Source organism: Sinohyriopsis cumingii, chromosome 4, assembly GCF_028554795.1.
Source record: "Sinohyriopsis cumingii isolate HCF-2022 chromosome 4, ASM2855479v2, whole genome shotgun sequence".
In the NCBI taxonomy this organism is placed as follows: Eukaryota; Metazoa; Mollusca; class Bivalvia; order Unionida; family Unionidae; genus Sinohyriopsis; species Sinohyriopsis cumingii.
In genome coordinates, this window is record NC_142964.1 from 68,369,407 (window position 1) to 68,389,349 (window position 19,943).

The window sequence follows — 19,943 nt, forward strand, 5'->3', positions numbered from 1 at the left end:
CTTTTTCTTAATTTTGGTTCTGTCTAATACTGACAAAGGACCAGTTACCTCCAAGGTTATCATTCCTACTCTCGTTTTATTTAATGTTTTTGGTTTACAGATAATGTTTCATGATTAATTTGTTTCAACTGAGTGAAAAAATGTCTTCATCTATTGAGGTAAAAAAAATATTTATTGTTGGAAAACCTGTGATCTAGATTTAAAAACTATCAACATTATCCAGGGGTGAGGCATACCTTATTTCATAAATGTCACTTCTGAATTTATGTAGGTTTGTCTGAGCTCTTTCTGCCAGTGCCTGCAAAACCCCAAACTATGAAAAAGATGCTCTCAGAGACAAAAGTGATAACAAGTGATAACTTTTATGAGCAACTGGTTAAGTAAACTTGAGAAGAAATAACAGAAGGGATTGAATGTAGGAAAAGATGAATAGAAGAAATAAACAGTGAGATGCAGATAGAGAAAATAAATAGCGGCAGGGAGGGTGAACAGACCAGTTTTGGAGCAAGTCTTCCTTAAAAATAAAGCTTCATACGAAAACAAATTAACATACAAGGTCAATAACATCAAACCGAAGCCTTTAATGAACCAGATTTTCTTGAATTGGGTTAGCTCATTTTGTTACTTTACCTTTGTCACTCATGTTTTCAAATTTTTTATGCATGCTTATTTACCCACCCAGACACTCATTGTTGGTCGTCACCCTCCCTGCTGCTGTTTCTTAACTGAAAATTTTATTGAGACCTACATGACATTGCAACCGAGGATCATGTAAATTTATTGTGATAAATCCATGTGGGGTAGCTTGCGCACATGAAAAGACATTTTTAAATTTGATAATATCTATGTTCCCTGAATACCAAGTCTGATGATGTTTCTCAGAGTATGTGTATCAACTCCCTTAAACACAATTAAAGTATTGCAGTTATCTCTGAGCACTTTAGGTATTTGTGTATATTGCTGAATAACATAAAACACATCTGTGTTTTTGTGCCTGCTTTGAAAAAATATCCGAGCTGGATTTGATTGTCCGTCCAGCATCACATCATCGTATACTGGGATTATTAATAAATCCATCGAGGTCATCTACATATGGCACTTCATCAATATCGGTGATAAAATCAATAATATCATTACCAACCTCGTCCAACTGTTTTTCCTTTGCGTTTAAGCACATCATAGCATCGCTGATCATCTACAGATGGTGCCACTAAATATAACTTATCCTACTTGAGCCATCTCGTTATCAGTGGACATATGATAATTGCTCTGATAGAATTTGGTAGCGCTTGATGATGCTTAACTGGCTCTTGCTTTTATGTCACTGACAAATCAGTGATAGCCATGTTGTACAAATATCATAAATAATATGGATTTATATTGTGTTCGATGCAGAGTACCCACCCCCACAAGTGGACTAACAAGAATAATAAAAAAAAATAAAAAGCACACACTTACAGGCAAGTGTTTGAAATGTGATACAAAAAAATACAAATTTATTTTGTCTCGTATGAAGACAGGTGTTGATATCGCTGCTTCACTGGGAAAATTACCAGGGACTCCATGGGCTAGATACCCAGAAGAAAAACATCTTCCTAGATATAATTATTTTGGTCCTGGAACCTGACTTGATATCCGACTTGATGAGCAAGATCATCCAAGACCTGGAGAGTATCCAGTTAATGTTATTGATCAAGACTGCTCTGGATTCCTGGTGGGTAGAGCATCTACCTCGGATGCGGGAGGTCATGGGCTCGATCTCCGGCTGAGTCATACCAAAGACTTACAAAAAAAGGGTACTAACAGCTGCTTCGCTTGGCGCTCTGCATTAAGAGGTTAGTGTTAGGACTGGTCGACTTGGTGTCAGGATAATGTGACTGGATGGAACATCATGCTTCATGTCTGTGGGATGTTGCCCAAGTGCTAGACATCACTATAAACTGCCACACTTGTAGACATCGTAGCGATATGACTGAAAAATTGTTAAAGCTATGTTAAAAAATCCAAATCACACAATCACACGCTATTGATCAAGCATGTCACATTCATGATGTAGTGTATAAAAATAAGGATTTACAACAACAACATATTGCCAATGTGAAGTTGATTCACTTGTTAAATTTTATAAAAAAAATAAATCTCTCAGAGAAAGACTTGCTAGCCTCCTAGCAAAATCTGCGATGAAAGGTAAAACAGTATTAGGGGCTGGTAATTAACTGATTATTATTATTATGGAATCGATTTATTATAGACCAAGAGGATATTGGAGGGGTAGAGCAACAATTAGTAAACTTGTTGATGTAGCAAATGTCACATGTTCTGTTGCTGCAAATTGGTTAGCATGAAAGGCAATATGGCTAATTTATCTACCACCAACTAAAAATATTAAGTATACACATTTTGATGTCAGTGCTCCCAGTCATGTTCATCAAACAGATATTTTGTTTTTACTGCATGTTACCATTAAAATTGGTAGATGTCAATCACGCACATAGAAATATGCATTAACTGTTGTTGAAGTTGCAAGTAGGTATAAAGAAGCAGAACCACTATCAACTAAAGCAGCAGCTGACGTTGCATCTGCTTTTGAACGAATTTATCAAAGTGGTGTTCTACGATGGCCACAGTTGCTACAGGTTGATCCTGGCAAGGAATTTCTTGGTGCAGTGTTATCTCTGATGAAAAAACATAACATCAGACAAGGACATACCACAATTCATCGTGATCAGGGAATTGTTGAACGATTTAATTGAACATTTGCTGAGCAGTTATTTGGATATCAGTATGTGAAGGAAATAATTCAGAAAGACAAGAGAGCTTGTGAATGGGTTGCAAGACTACAAAGTGTAATAGCTGCATTAAATAATGAAATTACTCATGCAATTTCTATAAAACCCATTAATGCAATCACAAAAAAAAAGATATACCAATACAACAACATGACTCAAAACAACCAGTACTAGGTAATGTGACTGTAAAGATATTTATATGAACCTGGTGAATTTGAAGGTGGTAAAAAACAGCAACTGATCCTATTTGGAGTGTGACAACACATAACATTTCCAGTGTGGTAAGATCCACGGGTAGACCTGCAATATACAGACTAGATTCAACTGCTCCTCAACGTGGATTTGTATGTGAACAATTACAAGTAATTCCTGAGGATACACAATTACCACAGCATTCACTTTTGTGAACAGGCACCTCGACGTTGATTACATTCAAGACAAGTCAGCATCACATTTTCACATATGTGACTAATATTAATTCTATCTACAGTAAACTGTCTTGGATTATTATTTGAATATTGCAACAACATTACTGTGTTACAGCTCGCACAATGATTATACTGTTGTTGTTTCAGCGTCAGGATAAATTCAGCATCAAGATCAAAGTCACATTTTTTTTGTTACATTGTTTATAACCAGTTAACTTTTTTCTCCATTTCTAGCAGTTTGATTTTTTTTTTCTCATGAAGTTAGTGATAACCCTCTGCAGCTGAAGATATTCTTCTGACTCAAGACACCACAAGATATACTAAGTTTTACCATTCAATACAATCATCAACAATACAAATATTTGTATCAGAAATTGTTAATCCTTGTGACAAATGAATCATTATAGCCTATTCTAGAGTTCACAGAGTTTTGTCCATCATTAACGCACTCTCAACAACACTCACAGGAACTAAATATCATTTAACACAACATTTTGTTTACTACCGCAGCCTGTAATTTCAATATTAATATTTTGCCGTCACTTATCTGCTGGTTGATAACACAATGGTACAGGTAGATTTGAAAACTTTACCTTATTTAACAGAAATAATTGTTGTTGAAGTGTAGCACGAACTATCTTTCTACATGCAACTATCAAATCATCTGGTTTCCACATATTCTAAAAATCATTTATAGGAGTTTCTGAAATTATCTCATGCATTATTGCACACTAAATTTTATTTGGTTGTAGTCTGATTAATTTCTTAAGCACTACAATTCTGGATCAAGCGCTCTATGATCATCAGTTATTTTTTTGTAATAATCAACAAACTTTTTCAGCCATTTATGTGGGGATGATCCAACAAAAGGTGGTAGTTGATCATGATTGCAACACATGATAACAGCAAGATTTTTTGTCAACAACCAATCAAGAAATATTGTTAATGTCTCCAGCGACACTGTACATATTTCATCCCAGATAATAATCTTTGGAATGTATTTTTCACCTATTCATTCAGGAGTCCATGTATCTCTCTTCCATCAGAAGAAGCTGTGATAAGTATGAGATTTAACTCTTTATTTGTTCATTTCTCTGGCAAGTATGTGTGTAGGGGTTAACACATTTATATCAAGTCCACGAAATAATTCGATCACACTTGTTGTTATACCAGAACCTCCCAATCCTAGATAAAGTCTTATATCTGGTCACAGGATCATATTCCGATGGTGCTGATGACAAATTTTGATATTTGATTATTTTTGGAATAAATATCCTTAATTTCAGCATCCGCAGGTTCAGAATAACTAAGTATCTTTTCTTGTTTTATTATCCATTCACTCCATGATGCATCAGCTCCTATGTGTAATTGTTCTAGAAATCCTGTATTTTTTTATTGATATAAAATGAATCTGTGGTGACTCTAATTGCAGTATCAAAAAATCTGTTTATCATCAATAATACATTTTTCGAAATGTATGTGAGCATTGAAGATTTTAAATGAGTAAACTGTGGTGACTCACCATCAGCGTAACTCACAATTGTACCTAATTTAGTTATGACCGATAAGTTAACATTACTTTGATTTATAAATGTGTTTCTATCTGTTGGATTAGTAATTATAAAATTGAGTTCAGCATCATCTATGATTCATCTTGTACAATGTCACTTATCATCGTGTGATCCTCCTTAAGTAAATTTACCAATTATTTTTCTGCCAAGATCTTTTGTGATTTTATTCTCAAATTCAATTATATCAGTTTCTGCAGATTATATGATATAATTGCTTAACTTACAATCAACGATATTAATATTTTTACATCAAGCATATATCATAATAAAACTAGTCCAACTGCCTTTGCTAAAATGTTTTCCAAGCCAAACAGTGACAATCGGATGAAGACCTTCAGCAAACTTGAATGATGTAATTTATGCAAATTTAGTTATATCAAGATCTGGTAGACGTCCATTTATCGATACTCTAGTCATCTCATATGAAGCACAAAATTCTTTCTTGGCATCATGAATAATTTTAATCAGAGTTTTCATCAGATCAACTAGAGTTCGCCTCAGCAAGTCAGGGGTTCTTCTGTCAAGATCAAATCAAGCTTTAGAAGGTTCGATTGTCGATAATCTCTCAAACTCCTTCATATTATAATTAAGACAAATAAATATTTAAATTGAAGTATAATTATATATATATAATGATTCAAACAAAGAATAACTAAATGGTTAATGATCATTTCTTCAGTTCCTTGTAACAAAGCTTGCGTAAATGAATTCTGTGAACTTCATATGCTAAGCATGAGAAGAAGGAGTCTAGGACTAAAACCATGTTTTTGAAGTGTGTTGTTGGGGTTAGAAGAGAAATGCAGTTGTGTGTCAGTGTGGTGTTAAAAACTGCAGAGAGCTGAAATGATATTATGATAACAAAATAATGCTGGTAATGACAAGGTCATAAAATATGCTGAGATCTATCTCACCAGATTTTCAATAATAATTATTTAGACAAATAATATTATTATATAAAATGGTATCATCAGGAACCGTAGACTAAAAAAAAAAACCAGTTGGTGCTGTCATTTATACTGGGTATCTCATATTCAGTATGGGGGGGAGGGGATAAAATGTATCTTTGTCATAAATTTATCTAAGACTGTTTTCATAGAATAAACGAAAAGGGTCTTGTGATACTATTTCAGTTCTGAAAGATAATTCTTTAAATAATTTATGAGTAATTACACAGAGTTGCAAATTTGATAAGACTGGCTGTAATGATAAGAGCGCAAAAGCTATCAAATCTCTGAATGTGGAAACTGGCGAAGAAGTTTCAATCGATGAATGCAGCTAGCAAATATTTTGATATTTGCATGTATTCAATACACTTTGTTGCAAATAATATAACCAAATCAGCATCTTTGAAGAAATATAAACAAAAATATTATTTCAGTATCTCCTAATTAAGTTAGATGCCAACACTCCAGATGAAGGGACCGCTCCAGTGGCCTAGTGGTTAGAGCGTCCGCCTCGGATGCGGGAGGTCGTGGGTTCGATCCCCGGCCGAGTCATACCAGAGACTTAAAAAATGGTACTAACAGCTGCCTCGCTTGGCATTCAGCATTAAGAGGTTAGTGTTAGGACTGGTCGGCCTGGTGTCAGGATAATGTGACTGGGTGGGACATCATGCTACATGTCTGCGGCATGATGCCCCAGTGCTAGACATCACTATAAACTGCCACATTGCAGACATCGTAGCGATATGACTGAAAAATTGTTAAAGCTACGTTAAAAATCAAAAATCACATCACATCACATCCAGATGAAGGGAGATAACTCTGTCAAGCAAAGCTCTCTCTGGTAGAGTAATTAAGTAATTACCCCACTTGTTTCTGCGTAGTGACCTCAACTATTTTTGTGTGTATGTCATCGTAACTATTACACAATAATTTAACTGTAAGTGTGGGAGTTAGCTGTTAGTGGAGTAATGTAATTTTGTAATAATTCAAATTAGTAGAAGGATATTTACACCTTTAAACTTCTTCATCGTCAAAGTCAAGGTTGAAAACCATTTAAATCACATGTGTCATTTATGTGTTTAATACATCTAAGTTGTTTTTAGATCTCTAGGTAAGATAGCTGTATATAGACCTACCTAACATGTATTTTAATGCAACAGAAATATATGTGTGATTAATTTTATGGTGTGTTTGGAAATGGAAATAAATCCATGCTGCAGTTTACAACAATTATGATTTACTCAGTATAATGATCATTTGTAGGAATCCAATATAGGTAACTTCATAATAATTTCTGAAACATATATCCACAAGGATGGTCCATTGGTGCAATGTTAGCATGGCTGATTCTCAATATTCTAGATCTGGCATTCCAATCCCGTGACTGACAAATGTCAACTGTGGCGAATATCGCACAGTCTTTTAATTAAAAAGTGGGGGCTCCATCCCCAAAGGGATTTCATGTACACCTCACCACGTCGAATAATGTGGTGAGTGCATTTTGCACTCTCCCCGGGAATTAATATTGGGGTGTGTGTGCGTGAAATCTGAATCTCTAAAATTTCGTTTCATTTAGGGATTCACTGGGGGGTGGGCTATGCAAGAATTTGTGTTGCCACCAAAAGTAAACACTAGCGTGATGTGAGCTCTCAATATCACTGAAGGGTACCCCATACAAGAACATTCAGAAATAATGTCAGCCAAAAGGAAAAAGCCTTGTGGGGTGCCCATCAGGCATAAGAAAGTCTCACAAAAGGACCCTATAGAAGGCAAAAAGGCAAATGAAGGGACCCATTGGAATGATAATTGCTCATCATGCTAAAATACATTAAAGTATATATTTATTATACAACAAATTTTGAAAAAATTATTGCTGTTATTTCTGCAATTGAAAAATTACAACATGACGGTATACAAATATCTGATCAACTTAATGTTAAAAAAATTATTTACGATTTTGAATCATTACAACAATGAAAATTTGAAGATAGATATACATTACCAGCAGAATACCGATTCAATAAGCTGATTCAACAGTCTATGTTACAATCCTTGGTGACAGCCAAAGATACATGTGCGATTGAAAAAAATTAGATCAGAATTATCTCACAAATACGAAACAAAAAGATTTTGAATATGCACATAAGGCAGTTGAGAAAGATTATGTCTGATCGTAAAAATGAAAATAGTGACAATTGTGAATGTGAAAGGGCTGTCACTAGTGACTAGTAACAGATAAACAGAATAATTCATTTCAGATTTATTTTTATTCAGAAATATTTTTTTTTATTCAGAAATATGAAATCTGGTTGAGAATCAGTTAAAAAAATAAATTCTGTTACAAATTTTTAAGATTATTTTATGACATTATTATAATAAAAATTTTTTCGATGAGATTCTCATTATTTTGAGTACCATTTAACCCAGTAAAATTGATAATGAGTGAAGAATAAGATTTTTGTTTGTTACTTTCCATGACCCTATCATGAAGCTGTACGAAAATATCTTTATGAACTTACAGATTTATCTTCAAAACTTCATGTCGCAAATCAGGCAAGTGTCTGGTTTGGTTAGTAAGCTTGAAATGTATCCTTGATAACAGCGGATTATGACATCGCAGATAAACCAGATTAATGGATTCTAACACAACAAAAAATCTAGAGGGTGCTTGAGTGTAAATGTATATAAAATATAATATAAAACTGCTGGGCCAGACTGAATTTTTCAAGATCTGATTGATAACTGCCATCAGTTGCATCACATACAAGATTGACTGCGATTGTTGATGTGATAATAACAGTTCCAAATGAAATATGACGGTCTCCACCTTATGGATTGTTGTTGTGCTTGAGAATACCTACCGGTGGGTTTATTTTTTCCATGTGGCTAATATCTGTGGGAAGTATTTATCGAGAATATCATTGATTAATTTTTTTAGCTTGTTGGTATTAAATTCCGGTATTATGGATGTTGGTAATTGTTCCTCTTTAATTAGATATGGGTCCATGAATAATTGTTTAATTTTTAAGACATCAACTATTTCATCAATATGTCTAGTTACTTAATAAGTATTATCAATTACATTTTCAATGATAATTTTATTGACAAACTCAAGATCGGATATGACCTGATTTAAATGTTGTATTGTTGTGATGTTCTGCTGCTTTGCACTGTTGCTGTAATATTGTGTGATGCTTGAAAACAAATTTTACAGTTGATCAAACACATATTTGTATTCTGACTTGATGTCGTTGGAAAATTTATTATATTCCTTATTTAATACTATTTAACTGTAATTATAATCAAAATATAATTTTATTGCTGGAAGTATTGTACCATCAGACACAATGAAAGTAGATTCCACAAGATTCCATGGATATTGGAAGCTTCAAAAATATTTTCTTGTCCATGGAGAAATTGACACATTAAGGTTCTGGTGGTCCTTGATAAACAGGTGGAATCTCAGGCCATCCTAATACATTTTAGTTGGATGAAGAATGTATATTGATGGTGCATTCTAGCTAGTTTATTTCTATCATGGCTGATAATGTTGGTTCATGAACAGTAATAGCTATTTTAGATTCTTTACCTGTAATAGATTTAATTCTGCACTGGAATTCATCACTGATTTGTTCGATTTGATAACTACTTCATAGGTATAATGACAACTTGCCAAGCGGGAGTTCCATCAGGTGTATTTTTATGTGCAAATACCAGATTATTATTTACTGCCAATCCACTGAATGAATTTGATCTAATATTTGGTAAACTCATAATTGTACTAGTGCTATTTCTTTCGCTGGAATTGCAGTTGGAAAGTTGATGCTGAATTGGTTGAGCTTGCCAATATCATTGTGGTTTTTGATAAAAATGTATTATCGAAGATTTGTTGCAGTAATTCCTGTGATGAAGACTTTATTTATAACCCTTATTTTAAATCATGATTTTAAATCCCGATTTCTAAATCAAATGACCATGACATTGTGGTAGATATCGTAAATGTCATAGTGCTGAGTACTGAGAATCTGTATATACATGGTGTCCGTAATGCTGATCCATTGTCGGTGATCTTTTTGATGCCAGAGAGTTAATACCGATAAATGTTGGTTTTCCAAACAAATCATCAACAATTCCATTTATTTGTTTGCAAAACTTTATAAACGATTGTACATTAAATTGCTTGATTCTGGTTCTCCAAGACCAGTAAATTTATAATTTTATTATTAGTCATATTGAGAGAATCAGTCATTGTATCACCTGCACATACATGCCAACCATTATGCTTTTGGCGTAATCATTACACTTTTTTCCACTAAATTACGCCTTACGCATAAATGTATTCGGATTACGCGTTTTAGGTATATCCCCCTCCCCAAAAAATTAATAATTTGTTTTCTCAATTTTATTAACAGTCCATTAATCCCACAGACCGTATTCTAGAAAAGACGGCTTCTATGTTAACATAAGAGTACGTTTGCCCGTAGACTTACATGCACTTTCCGAACAGTATTATGTTATATTAATAGCAGTTGCCCTATTTCCAAGAAGTAGGCTGGTTCTACTCTCAAACTTTTGACCTTGGTTTCTATTTATAGCAGCTGTATGGGTTGGTTAAGAGAGAACAGACTGGTTTTCTCTTTGCTCGCAGATTGATAACTGGTACAGAACCAGTCTGTAGGTATTGGGTGCTAAAAATCAAGTTGGATTTATTATAGTCTATGCATGTGTTAGAGCAAAAATGTTTTTCAAATATTTCATAGATGGATTAGAAAAGATGAAAAATCGATTCAGGGATGAATACGTGAACTACATATTACAGTGTTCCATTCTAGGGCAGCTTCACACCCCTTGCAGGCTCTGTGTAAAGGATTTTAATATTGGTCATGGTGCTAAAACAAAGAAACCTTGAATTAGCTTGTTTTACTAACTCCAGTACTTAGGTAACTTTTTTTTAGAGCAGAACTAAATTGTGGACATGAATTTTGTAAATGCAGAGGCGTTATGTACCGAGTTTTTAAACGAACATGGACTACCCCTAGCAGTAGAAGACAAGATTGGTCCTTTGTTCAAATGGACGTTTCCTGATTCCAGAGTTGCAGAAAATCTGCATGGGCAAGAACAAAATCATCTAATATTATTAGGTGTTTAGCAGAAGATACTTAACTTAAAATTGCAGAAACCATGAATTAAAATTGCAGAAACCATGAAAATTGGGCCGTTTAGTATTGCAACAGACAGGAGTAGTGATTATGATGACAAAAAGTTGTACCCAGTCTGTGTAAGAGACTTTGACAACGAAAAGGACAAAGTCAGAGTGTTCTTTCATTACCAGAATTAACAGTAGATTCCACTGAGAAAACAACTTTTATTTGCTTGATAATGCTTTGAATAAATATAAGTTGGCAGAACTGTATGGGGTTTTCAGTTGATGCTGCATCAGTGATGACTGGAATTCATAAAGGAGTTGCATTCTATATTTTGAAAAATGTCTTCATGATTGTTCATGTCAGTTTGTCTCAGTCATATGATGCACCATGCTGCAGGAAATGCTGCTGATAAAATAGAAGGAGAACTCCTGAAGTATCAAGTTGGCACTCTACCTGACAATGTACTTCATGGGGACAGAGTTGATTTTTTCATCTTATTTGCCAGCTAAAAGACCCAGTAACTGGAAGATATAAATTTCCTCTTCTTTGTCAGGTTATGAAAGGAATATTGGTTCTTTACCATTCTAATGCTGACTGTGAGAGATTGATCAGCATTGTTAACAAAAGTAAAACTGAATTTAGATCCTGGCTTTGTAATAACCCATCACTTAGTGCTCTACTGGTGTGCAAAACATTTATAGTCTCAACTGGTACAAAGTGTTTTGAAATGCAGTATGAGAATCTGTTGCTTTTTAAAGCTCAAAGTGTTACATATGAAAACTTGAAGCAGTAATTGATGTTAAAAATCCAGAGGGATAAATAAATCATTTTGCACATATGCTCAATGAATTTTTGTAATGTTATATGTGGATTAATCTTTTTCTGCTCGGATTACTCTTGTTGTCCACTTGGATTACACTTTTTCCTCACCATGGGTTTGCATGTATGCCTGCGGTATCATTGATATCAGTTCTGATCGTGTTGTTGTTGCTGTCTACATATCATCTTGTTGCCACATCATTGTCTGATTTTGGTTCTCTCACATTAATAATTGTATTTTTACTTGTATAGAGATCGCCATATATAATATTTCCAATTCTTCTGATGCATCCAGTAATCTCTCCCACGAGTGTTAAAATCAATTCCTCGAGGTTTTAATTTTACCATTTTTAGTAAACACCACTAAGTTATCTTCAGTCAGATCTGGAACCCGCAGAATAATATCTGTTAATGGGATATTACTAGTATTTAATCATCCTTGTTTATCCTGAAAAACGTCTTCATTTTGGACCGCATTTGCAAGACTCAAAAGATTAGAGAGTTCATCCTTGACCTCGTCAAGGGTTGCATATTTAGATAAGTAGCCTTGCTACGGTTTACTCAGGCAAGATCTTCTGTAAATATCTACCATTATACTTTAACATCTGTTTAAAATGATGGTGAATGGATATACCATCTACTTGAATACTCGTGCATGACTTTATGAGGTGGTGTTATTGACCTTGACACAGCATCGAGTACAGCGAGTACTTCATGGCAACATATTGGCGGATTGTTTATTGTCTGTATTGGTTATGTTGAATACCAGATGGGAGTGTTTTGAAGATGAGTGCTTTGCACTCTGCCAGCATATTTTGTTTTTAAATTTGGGGGCACCAACCCATAGGAATCAAATTAACAACTCCACATGGATCAATCGTGTATACAACCCAGTGAGTACCTTTTCCAAAACTTCCATTGAGATTAATGATACCAGTTTCAACACTGTTTGGTTGTTTTCGTAATTGATCATGCATAAAAACACCTCTGAAGTTTTTGATGTTTAATTTTTTAGCAGCATCATGTAAATCAAAATTGGACATAGGATGGAGGTGCTTTGCGTCTAACAAAGGGTCCTGGGAAGTCTCAGACCTTTAACCTACCACGAGTGAGGAGTTCCTGGTAGTCTTGCACCCTTTTCCCTATTTTGGAAGGTTTTATTCCATGAGTTGTTGCTTTCTTTAATGCCATCCCAGCAGCAGTTCCAACAGCACCAAGTGCAGCTGCTTTTGCAACAGCTGGGGCTGTAGCGGATATTAATGCTGATATAGCTGCAAGAAGTGGAAACATACCACCTGTCTTTACTGCATCTTTTGTGGCATCCATAAAAAGATTAAGTCGTACGCTGGTCTTTGATTGTTTGGCCTCACTGAGTTGCCTAAGTTGACATTCTGTCAGTGATAATTTGGAATACCTGCAAACTGATCTTGTTTTTGTGCTATTTTTGTTTCACATTTATTTGCTGATTTCGATTGAAGCTTTTTAATCTGACCAGGAGTCAGACTGACACTGACATGATGATATGACATTATAATATCATGAGCGATTTAATTACATGTTTTCCACTGGGGCATCAATGACTCTCAGTTGTCCACCAATACCTTCAAATAACATTGTTTTGTCTGAGAGTAAGAGAGCAATTGCTCTGTAATTAGCTATAGTTCCTCTTGCCACATGGGCTTAGAAGTGTATATCAACGACAGATTGTCTAAATAAATCCAGGTGTTCCAGCGAAAAGTAATAAATTGGATACAGCATTGTAAAATCTAGTTGATATTTGTAGACCAGAATCATTATTTTGATCACGTCCCATGAATGTCATCAAACGATGATGCCAAATAATTATTCTCAAAATTCAATAATATATCTTTGGATGGTTCTTGATGTCCATTTATTCTCAGTGAAACCTCAGTAATACCAAGTTTGTCAAATATCATTATAATGTGTGTTTGTGAATTTACTCGTGCAGCATCTTGGAAAGCAACAAATGTATGTTGCGGTACAGAAACACCTTGCTATGATGCTATCTGCCATGTTGATAAACCATTAATGTTACTTTGAACACCATCTGTGGTCATTGTCAACCATGATAATATTGATTTACCACCTAAGTCCATAAAAGCAATCATTGTTCTTCAGCGAGTGATGGTATCATTGTTGGCAACCACAAAGAAAATTTTGTCAGCATTACTTTACCAGAATCACCAGTAGGGTGTCAGATTGCATCATCGTCAGTAGTTTTTCTTACAAGTACAACTGTATGCTTTTCTGACATTTCTGCAAAATCCATAAGATGTGGGACAGTGGAATTGCACATGAAAATCTTCTACGATCATCTTTCAGCATTTATCGACGTGCTGTTAATCCTAAGTTGAATTCTGGATTAACACCATGAACCACTGGCCACACATCAGCATCATCATTTTCGGCAATATTTCTTGGTCTTCTTATATTATACTGTATGTTATTAGGGTGGTCAGAAGTATCCTTCACAAACATCATTGATGGACCAGCGGATCTTGAATAATCATCTACAGTTACCTTACTTTGTACAAAAGATCAAAGATTGAGGTTACTGACTGAAAGAAGAAAAATGGTTTCTGTACACAAATTTAAGTTATTGACCAAGCAGTGAACAATCATCAAAGTTTATGGATGACATGTTGGTAAGAAAGAAGCCTATTTATTTTGTAGTCAGGAGATAAAAAACCATGATCATTATTACTGAAAAGGAATTTTGTACAAATATAATAATGTTAGTTTAGGATGAAGTACCTAACCCAACAAAATTTATGGAGATCTTGAACCTAAAGCATGAAAAATTCCTATTGATTTTGGAGTCAAAAGAGCATAGGTAAGTGTCATTGTATTGAGGAGAAGTATGGATTTTGCAGAATAGTATTTATTTTACAGTAAGTTACTTGACCAAACATTTTGGATGCTATACACATGGGGTAATAAATAATTCTAGGGTCTAAAGGTAAGAGGTTATGATCATGTTAAGACCAGTACTAAAATAATTGTTTCAGCACATTTAGTTTAGTTAAAGATGGCTTACCTTTATGAAAGACTGAGGTCACTGAGACCCATTGGTTAATCTCCAGAGTTGACCATACCCAACTAGTGCCTGTTAAACAGAGTGGGTGCAGTAAGGTCCAATTTTCATGTGAATAAATCAAATGTTTATTATTGACTTTTATTTTTATTTGACACACCTGTCCACAGTATGAAAGTTTATTTTTTCCTTAGAAGCATATGCAAAAGAGAGATCACTTTCTTGATGTACTGTCATTATTGTAAAAGTCCATATTATGTTCATGTATTTTGCTGAGTTTTTCTGATACCATTATAAGAATAATCGTGAAACTTAATTGGCATATTCATCTTGGAGGGTGCTACTCACCAGGGGTAGAAGTAGGTCACAGTAAATAGTTGTTATGCTCTCCATTGATTATGCTACATTTTTGCATTTAGCTCTGTTTCTTAATCACTGGATTATGCCATTGTGGAGCAGGTGAGACAGAATTCCACAGACTTCTTGTATAAACTTTTCATGAATTTGAGATGTTCTGTATTCTAGGTCCTGATGAATATTGAAGAAGGGTTCATGTCTGGTGCAGCAGATGGACTTCTCATTATATGGAAGGTAATCAAAAATCTTTTAAACGCAAACATTTTATGGCCATAATAAGTTTTTTCAAATTTAATGAGCAGATTTGCTATATTAATTGCATTATGACAGTTACATAATAACCACTCTGCCATTTAGCAGATCTCATGGTGATTTCATGCATGTTGTGAATTCATTTAGCTTTGCATCACTTTTCCATTATTCTTACAACTCATTCTGTTTCAGAATATATCACTGCTGTAGTAGTGTTTTAATCCTTAGATTATATAAGCCTTGAGTTATTGTCTTTGTAGATAAGTGCATCTGAACGTTTGAATAGTTTTTAATATTCATATGTATGCAAGTATTCAAATCATATCAAAAGAAGGAGGGAAAGGAACCTGACTAAATGTGCTGCTCAGGTATTTTGCATTGTTATGCCATATGTTTGCTCATGTGCTACCTTGTAATGCCATTGGCCTTGTGTTCCATCACAGATAGCAAAGAATCCTTGGAGTTTTTTCTCTAGCATGTTGATACAGAATCTTAGATTCTGCACCAGAGAAACATTAAAGTAAAGAGAGTAAATACAATTTAAAGTAAGTGTCATAAAGTTATCAAATAAAAGTTGGCATTTTGCTATTAAATTTACAGTACTGTGGCAATGGTGCTGTCCTACCTTTGGCAGGTAACCCACTGTTAGGAGTATAGTGACTGTCTCAGTTTTGCAAAAAAGTTAATTTTCGTAGTATTTAAATTCATGGATTGGAGAAACTTGTCCTATTGTTTCTATAAATGGATTATTATTTGCTGGGATTCTAATTTGTTTGTTGTGACAATCCATCATAACTGGCACCTGACCAAAAATAGTGAGTTCACAGAATATTGAAGTTCATAATATTGTAATAACATTAAAACTTCACAAATAATCACAAGGTAGTAAAATGTGGAATACTACCAACATGTTGATACTTTATCTTTGAAATGTGTTTTCTCAAATTATAAATGAATATATGGGAAATTAGTGATAGTGTCCTTTTTCAGCTGGGATTATGTCCATAAAACAAATGATTTTCATAAAGTTAAAGGGTCCATAATAGCTTTACATTAATAACCTATTTGTTAAATTTGTTGGAAATAATAATACAGAGGATTTACCGGTAGTAAACTATAATTCCCATTGGTCAGACATTATAGGACTTCTTAACTCTGAAGGAGGAGATAGATGGGGCATAAAATATGACTTCTTCATTAGCTTGCTTATGTTTTTATTTGGTCTTATTTCTTATATTGTCTCAAACTATCTTCTTTCTCATATTGTCTCAAACTATCTTGGTCTCTTTGGAATATCTTTTTTTATTGCTTGTTTGGTAGGAATGGTTTTGTATCAGAACACTCAGCAGACATCAGGTATTAAAATATAGTTATAAAATCTTGAATTTGTCTGTCTGATACATTGCCCAATTACTTTAGCATTAACATTACTATTTGCTTCATCGAAGCCAACCCCTCCCTGAAAAGATGATAAAATGTCTTTCCAGCTATTAACATACAAAGGGAAGCAACTCTTCCAGAATAACCCCTTTATTCCTGCTGGGTGGACATAGTATCCTGGATGTAACCAGTTTTAACTTTTGTTCTCAACTTGAAGCAGTGCCACCTGGAATCCATTTAAATATTTTATTTAACCATTGACCATTTCTTTTCAGTGGTATAGTAAGTCAGAATGTTATACAAATACATTGTGCATACAACATTTGCATGATTTCCAGTAAATTTATTTGGATTTTTTAAATTATCCTAATGTTCATTATTTTCCATGTGATTTCAATAATCAACACAGTTTTCACCTGTGAAATTGTCGTGCACTATTATATTTCTGTTTATTGCACTTTTTAGATCTGGGGTCTCAAACTCAAACCACCCTGAGGGCCGCATGAGGGCATTTTGGATGGCCCAAGGGCCGCACCACCTTTGTTATCTCTCATAACACCTTGTGACACCCATCATTTTGCAGGCCACAGGATACGACTTGTGCGGGCCACATTTGAGATCCCTGTTTTAGATTATCTCTGTAATGTGAGTACGGCCTTTATTCGACAGTTTATATTGTTATTTGTTCCTCATTGTTTTTTTCTCTTTTACTACAGGGGGCCCCGAGTGGCCGAGTGGTCTAAAGCGTTCTCCGTTACGGATCACTGCCATCTCACCTCTGAATGCACTGGTTCGAGTCTCAGATTCAGCCAATGTAGGTATGTGAGAAAGCATGCCAGTAGCTTCTCGTGGGTCGGTGGTTCTTTCTGGGGTTTTCCCGGGTTCTTCCTCCACCATTAATACTGGCCGCCATATATAGCCTATCGTGTGCTGAAAAATGGCGTTAAACCCCACAACAACAACAACAACAACAACTTTTACTACAGAGATGTTAGCCAAGTGCAAAAAGTGCAGACAGTTTAAGATTCTGGAAGACAGCTATGAAACATGCTTCTTAGACTGCACAAAGTGTTCATGATCACATCTGTAATGTGTGTTCATTGTGGACATAATATGTCTGGTCCATTATCCCTGAAGGGCAGCTCAAAAGCTGTAAAGAAACAAGAATGCTCAAATTCAGTATGAATCTCCACCTCCCTTTGGAACATTTAATGAGTTTTATGGCAGCTGTGGAGATGCCAGCTCCTCCTCCAGTGAAAAAAAAAACACCAGCAGCAGCAACTGTGACTGCAGATTCAATCGACAGTATGTCAAGTGATTCCAATAATGGAATAATGAATGATTAATCTTTGATAACAAGTGAATTTAATCACAATATAGATTGGTACCACACTGGGTTTATGTCCCATTTCTAACAAGTGTATGGATTTGAAAATATTGAAGCTTGGTGTGTGGGATTAGCATTCACCTTTGCTGGGTGGACTGGCCCACAAATCATATATTGCCCTTTATATGCCATCCTGGCTGCTGATCAACAGGTCCATCTATCCAGATGATCTGTGTATGCCTTTAGTGGTCATGCATCAAACATCTCTGGCTCACAAGCCAACTGGTCAGCCACATCTCTTGATATTTAAAACGGTGATGGCCTCTTTCATCCAGTAAACCACACAACTGCCTAGCCAGACTGATCATTTCTATGTTACATGGTGTACTGTCATTGCATTTGGAGCCATCTGATCCAGCCAAACATGCTGTCTGTGCTGGGCATGATGTGACTGCTGCTGATACATATCTATGCATGACCCCATCAGGGAATGTACCAATGAAGGGATGATTGATGCCAGAGAGAACTCAGGGGTAGTTCTCAGCAATGGCTGAATAGCCATGAAAATTATAAGTTGCCATAGGCCCCTAACTGTCACAGGCATGTTGTGGGGGTGGAGTGAGTGAGAAAACAGTTTCACTTTCCCCTGTCCTTCCACCAACCATCAGTGACTTGCCATTTCTCTTGTTCACTGGCAACTCACCTGTGGGCACCAGATTTCTGTTTTGCCAGACTTTGAACAACATATTCCTGTAAAACAGTTGGGTGATCCAAAGTATTTCAGAAGGTCTTGTTTATCTGGACTCAACTTTCATCATCTCACATCATGATTGAATTTCCAAATGATCTCATTAAAGCAGGCATTCTTTAGTGCTTTTGCTCATGAAACAGGCTGTGGATTCCAAACACTACATACCCTGGATTTCTGCTTCAAAAGCTTTCTGGTTACAAAATCTAATGTCAAATTTAGGCCTGTGATAGACTTAAGTAGGCTCAGTAAGTTTATTTCTACCATGAACTTCAAGATGGAGATGGCAAAGTCCATTTATCTGCAGTGCAATTTGATAAATACATGATCAGTTTCAACCTCCGATTGCATACTTCCTTATCCCACTTAATGCAGCATCATGCAAATTCCTTCAGTTTACATACCATGAGATAGTATACCAATTCTCTTCCTTCCATTTGGCCTTACTCTGAGCCCTTGGGCCTTCACCAAGACTGCAACATGTCCTCCTCCACTGCGGCAGTGGCATGCATGAACAACATACTGCAAAAGTGTTCAGTAAGTTCAGTTTTGGCTGGTAGCATAAACAACCTTTCCTTCATTTGCAGTCAAGATGGATGGTTATTGCAGTCAAGATGGATGGTTATTGCAGTCAAGATGGATGGTCATTGCAGTCAAGATGGATGGTCATTGCAGTTAGGATTGATGGCCATTGCAGTCAAGATGGATGGTCATTGCAGTCAAGATAGATGGTCATTGCAGCCAGGATTGATGGTCATTGTAGTCCAGATGGATGGTCATTGTAGTCAAGATGGATGGTCATTGCAGAGAAGTCAGTTCTTATTCCTTTGCAGCATTTTGTCCATCATTGTATGGAGATCATAACACGTGTCATCTTAGTGTCTCTTCAACCCAAAGACATCAAAAGTATTATTCATGCATCAGAGAAAGCATCAAACAAATATTATTTTGGCAAAGGTGTTTCTTTTTAACTGCAGAGCCTATACATTGTGGTGGTGGACCAGTTACACCTTGGCCACCTAATATGTGCTCTCTACAGCTGGCTTTTTTGGCACAGTGGTGCCGGATCTTCGGTTGTTTCGATCACGATATTAAAATTTTGACTAAGATCAATTACTCCCTTTCT

The 19,943-nt window shown here is 35.4% G+C and overlaps 1 protein-coding gene across 5 annotated transcripts in view; it reads left to right on the forward strand.

Annotated features, from left to right (window-relative positions):
* The window catches only part of LOC149801392 (WD repeat-containing protein 41-like), a 67,289-nt gene that overhangs the window by 42,836 nt on the left and 4,510 nt on the right, over positions 1-19,943 (forward strand). For 4 of the 5 annotated variants that reach the window (XM_089955467.1, XM_089955468.1, XM_089955466.1 and 1 more), the window contains one exon: positions 15,279-15,344. In XM_089955467.1, the coding sequence (XP_089811593.1) occupies positions 15,279-15,344 (66 nt within the window). Of the gene's footprint in view, positions 1-15,278; positions 15,345-17,207; positions 17,388-19,943 lie in introns of all 5 variants that reach the window. The other variant, XR_016420643.1, reaches the window with a different exon arrangement.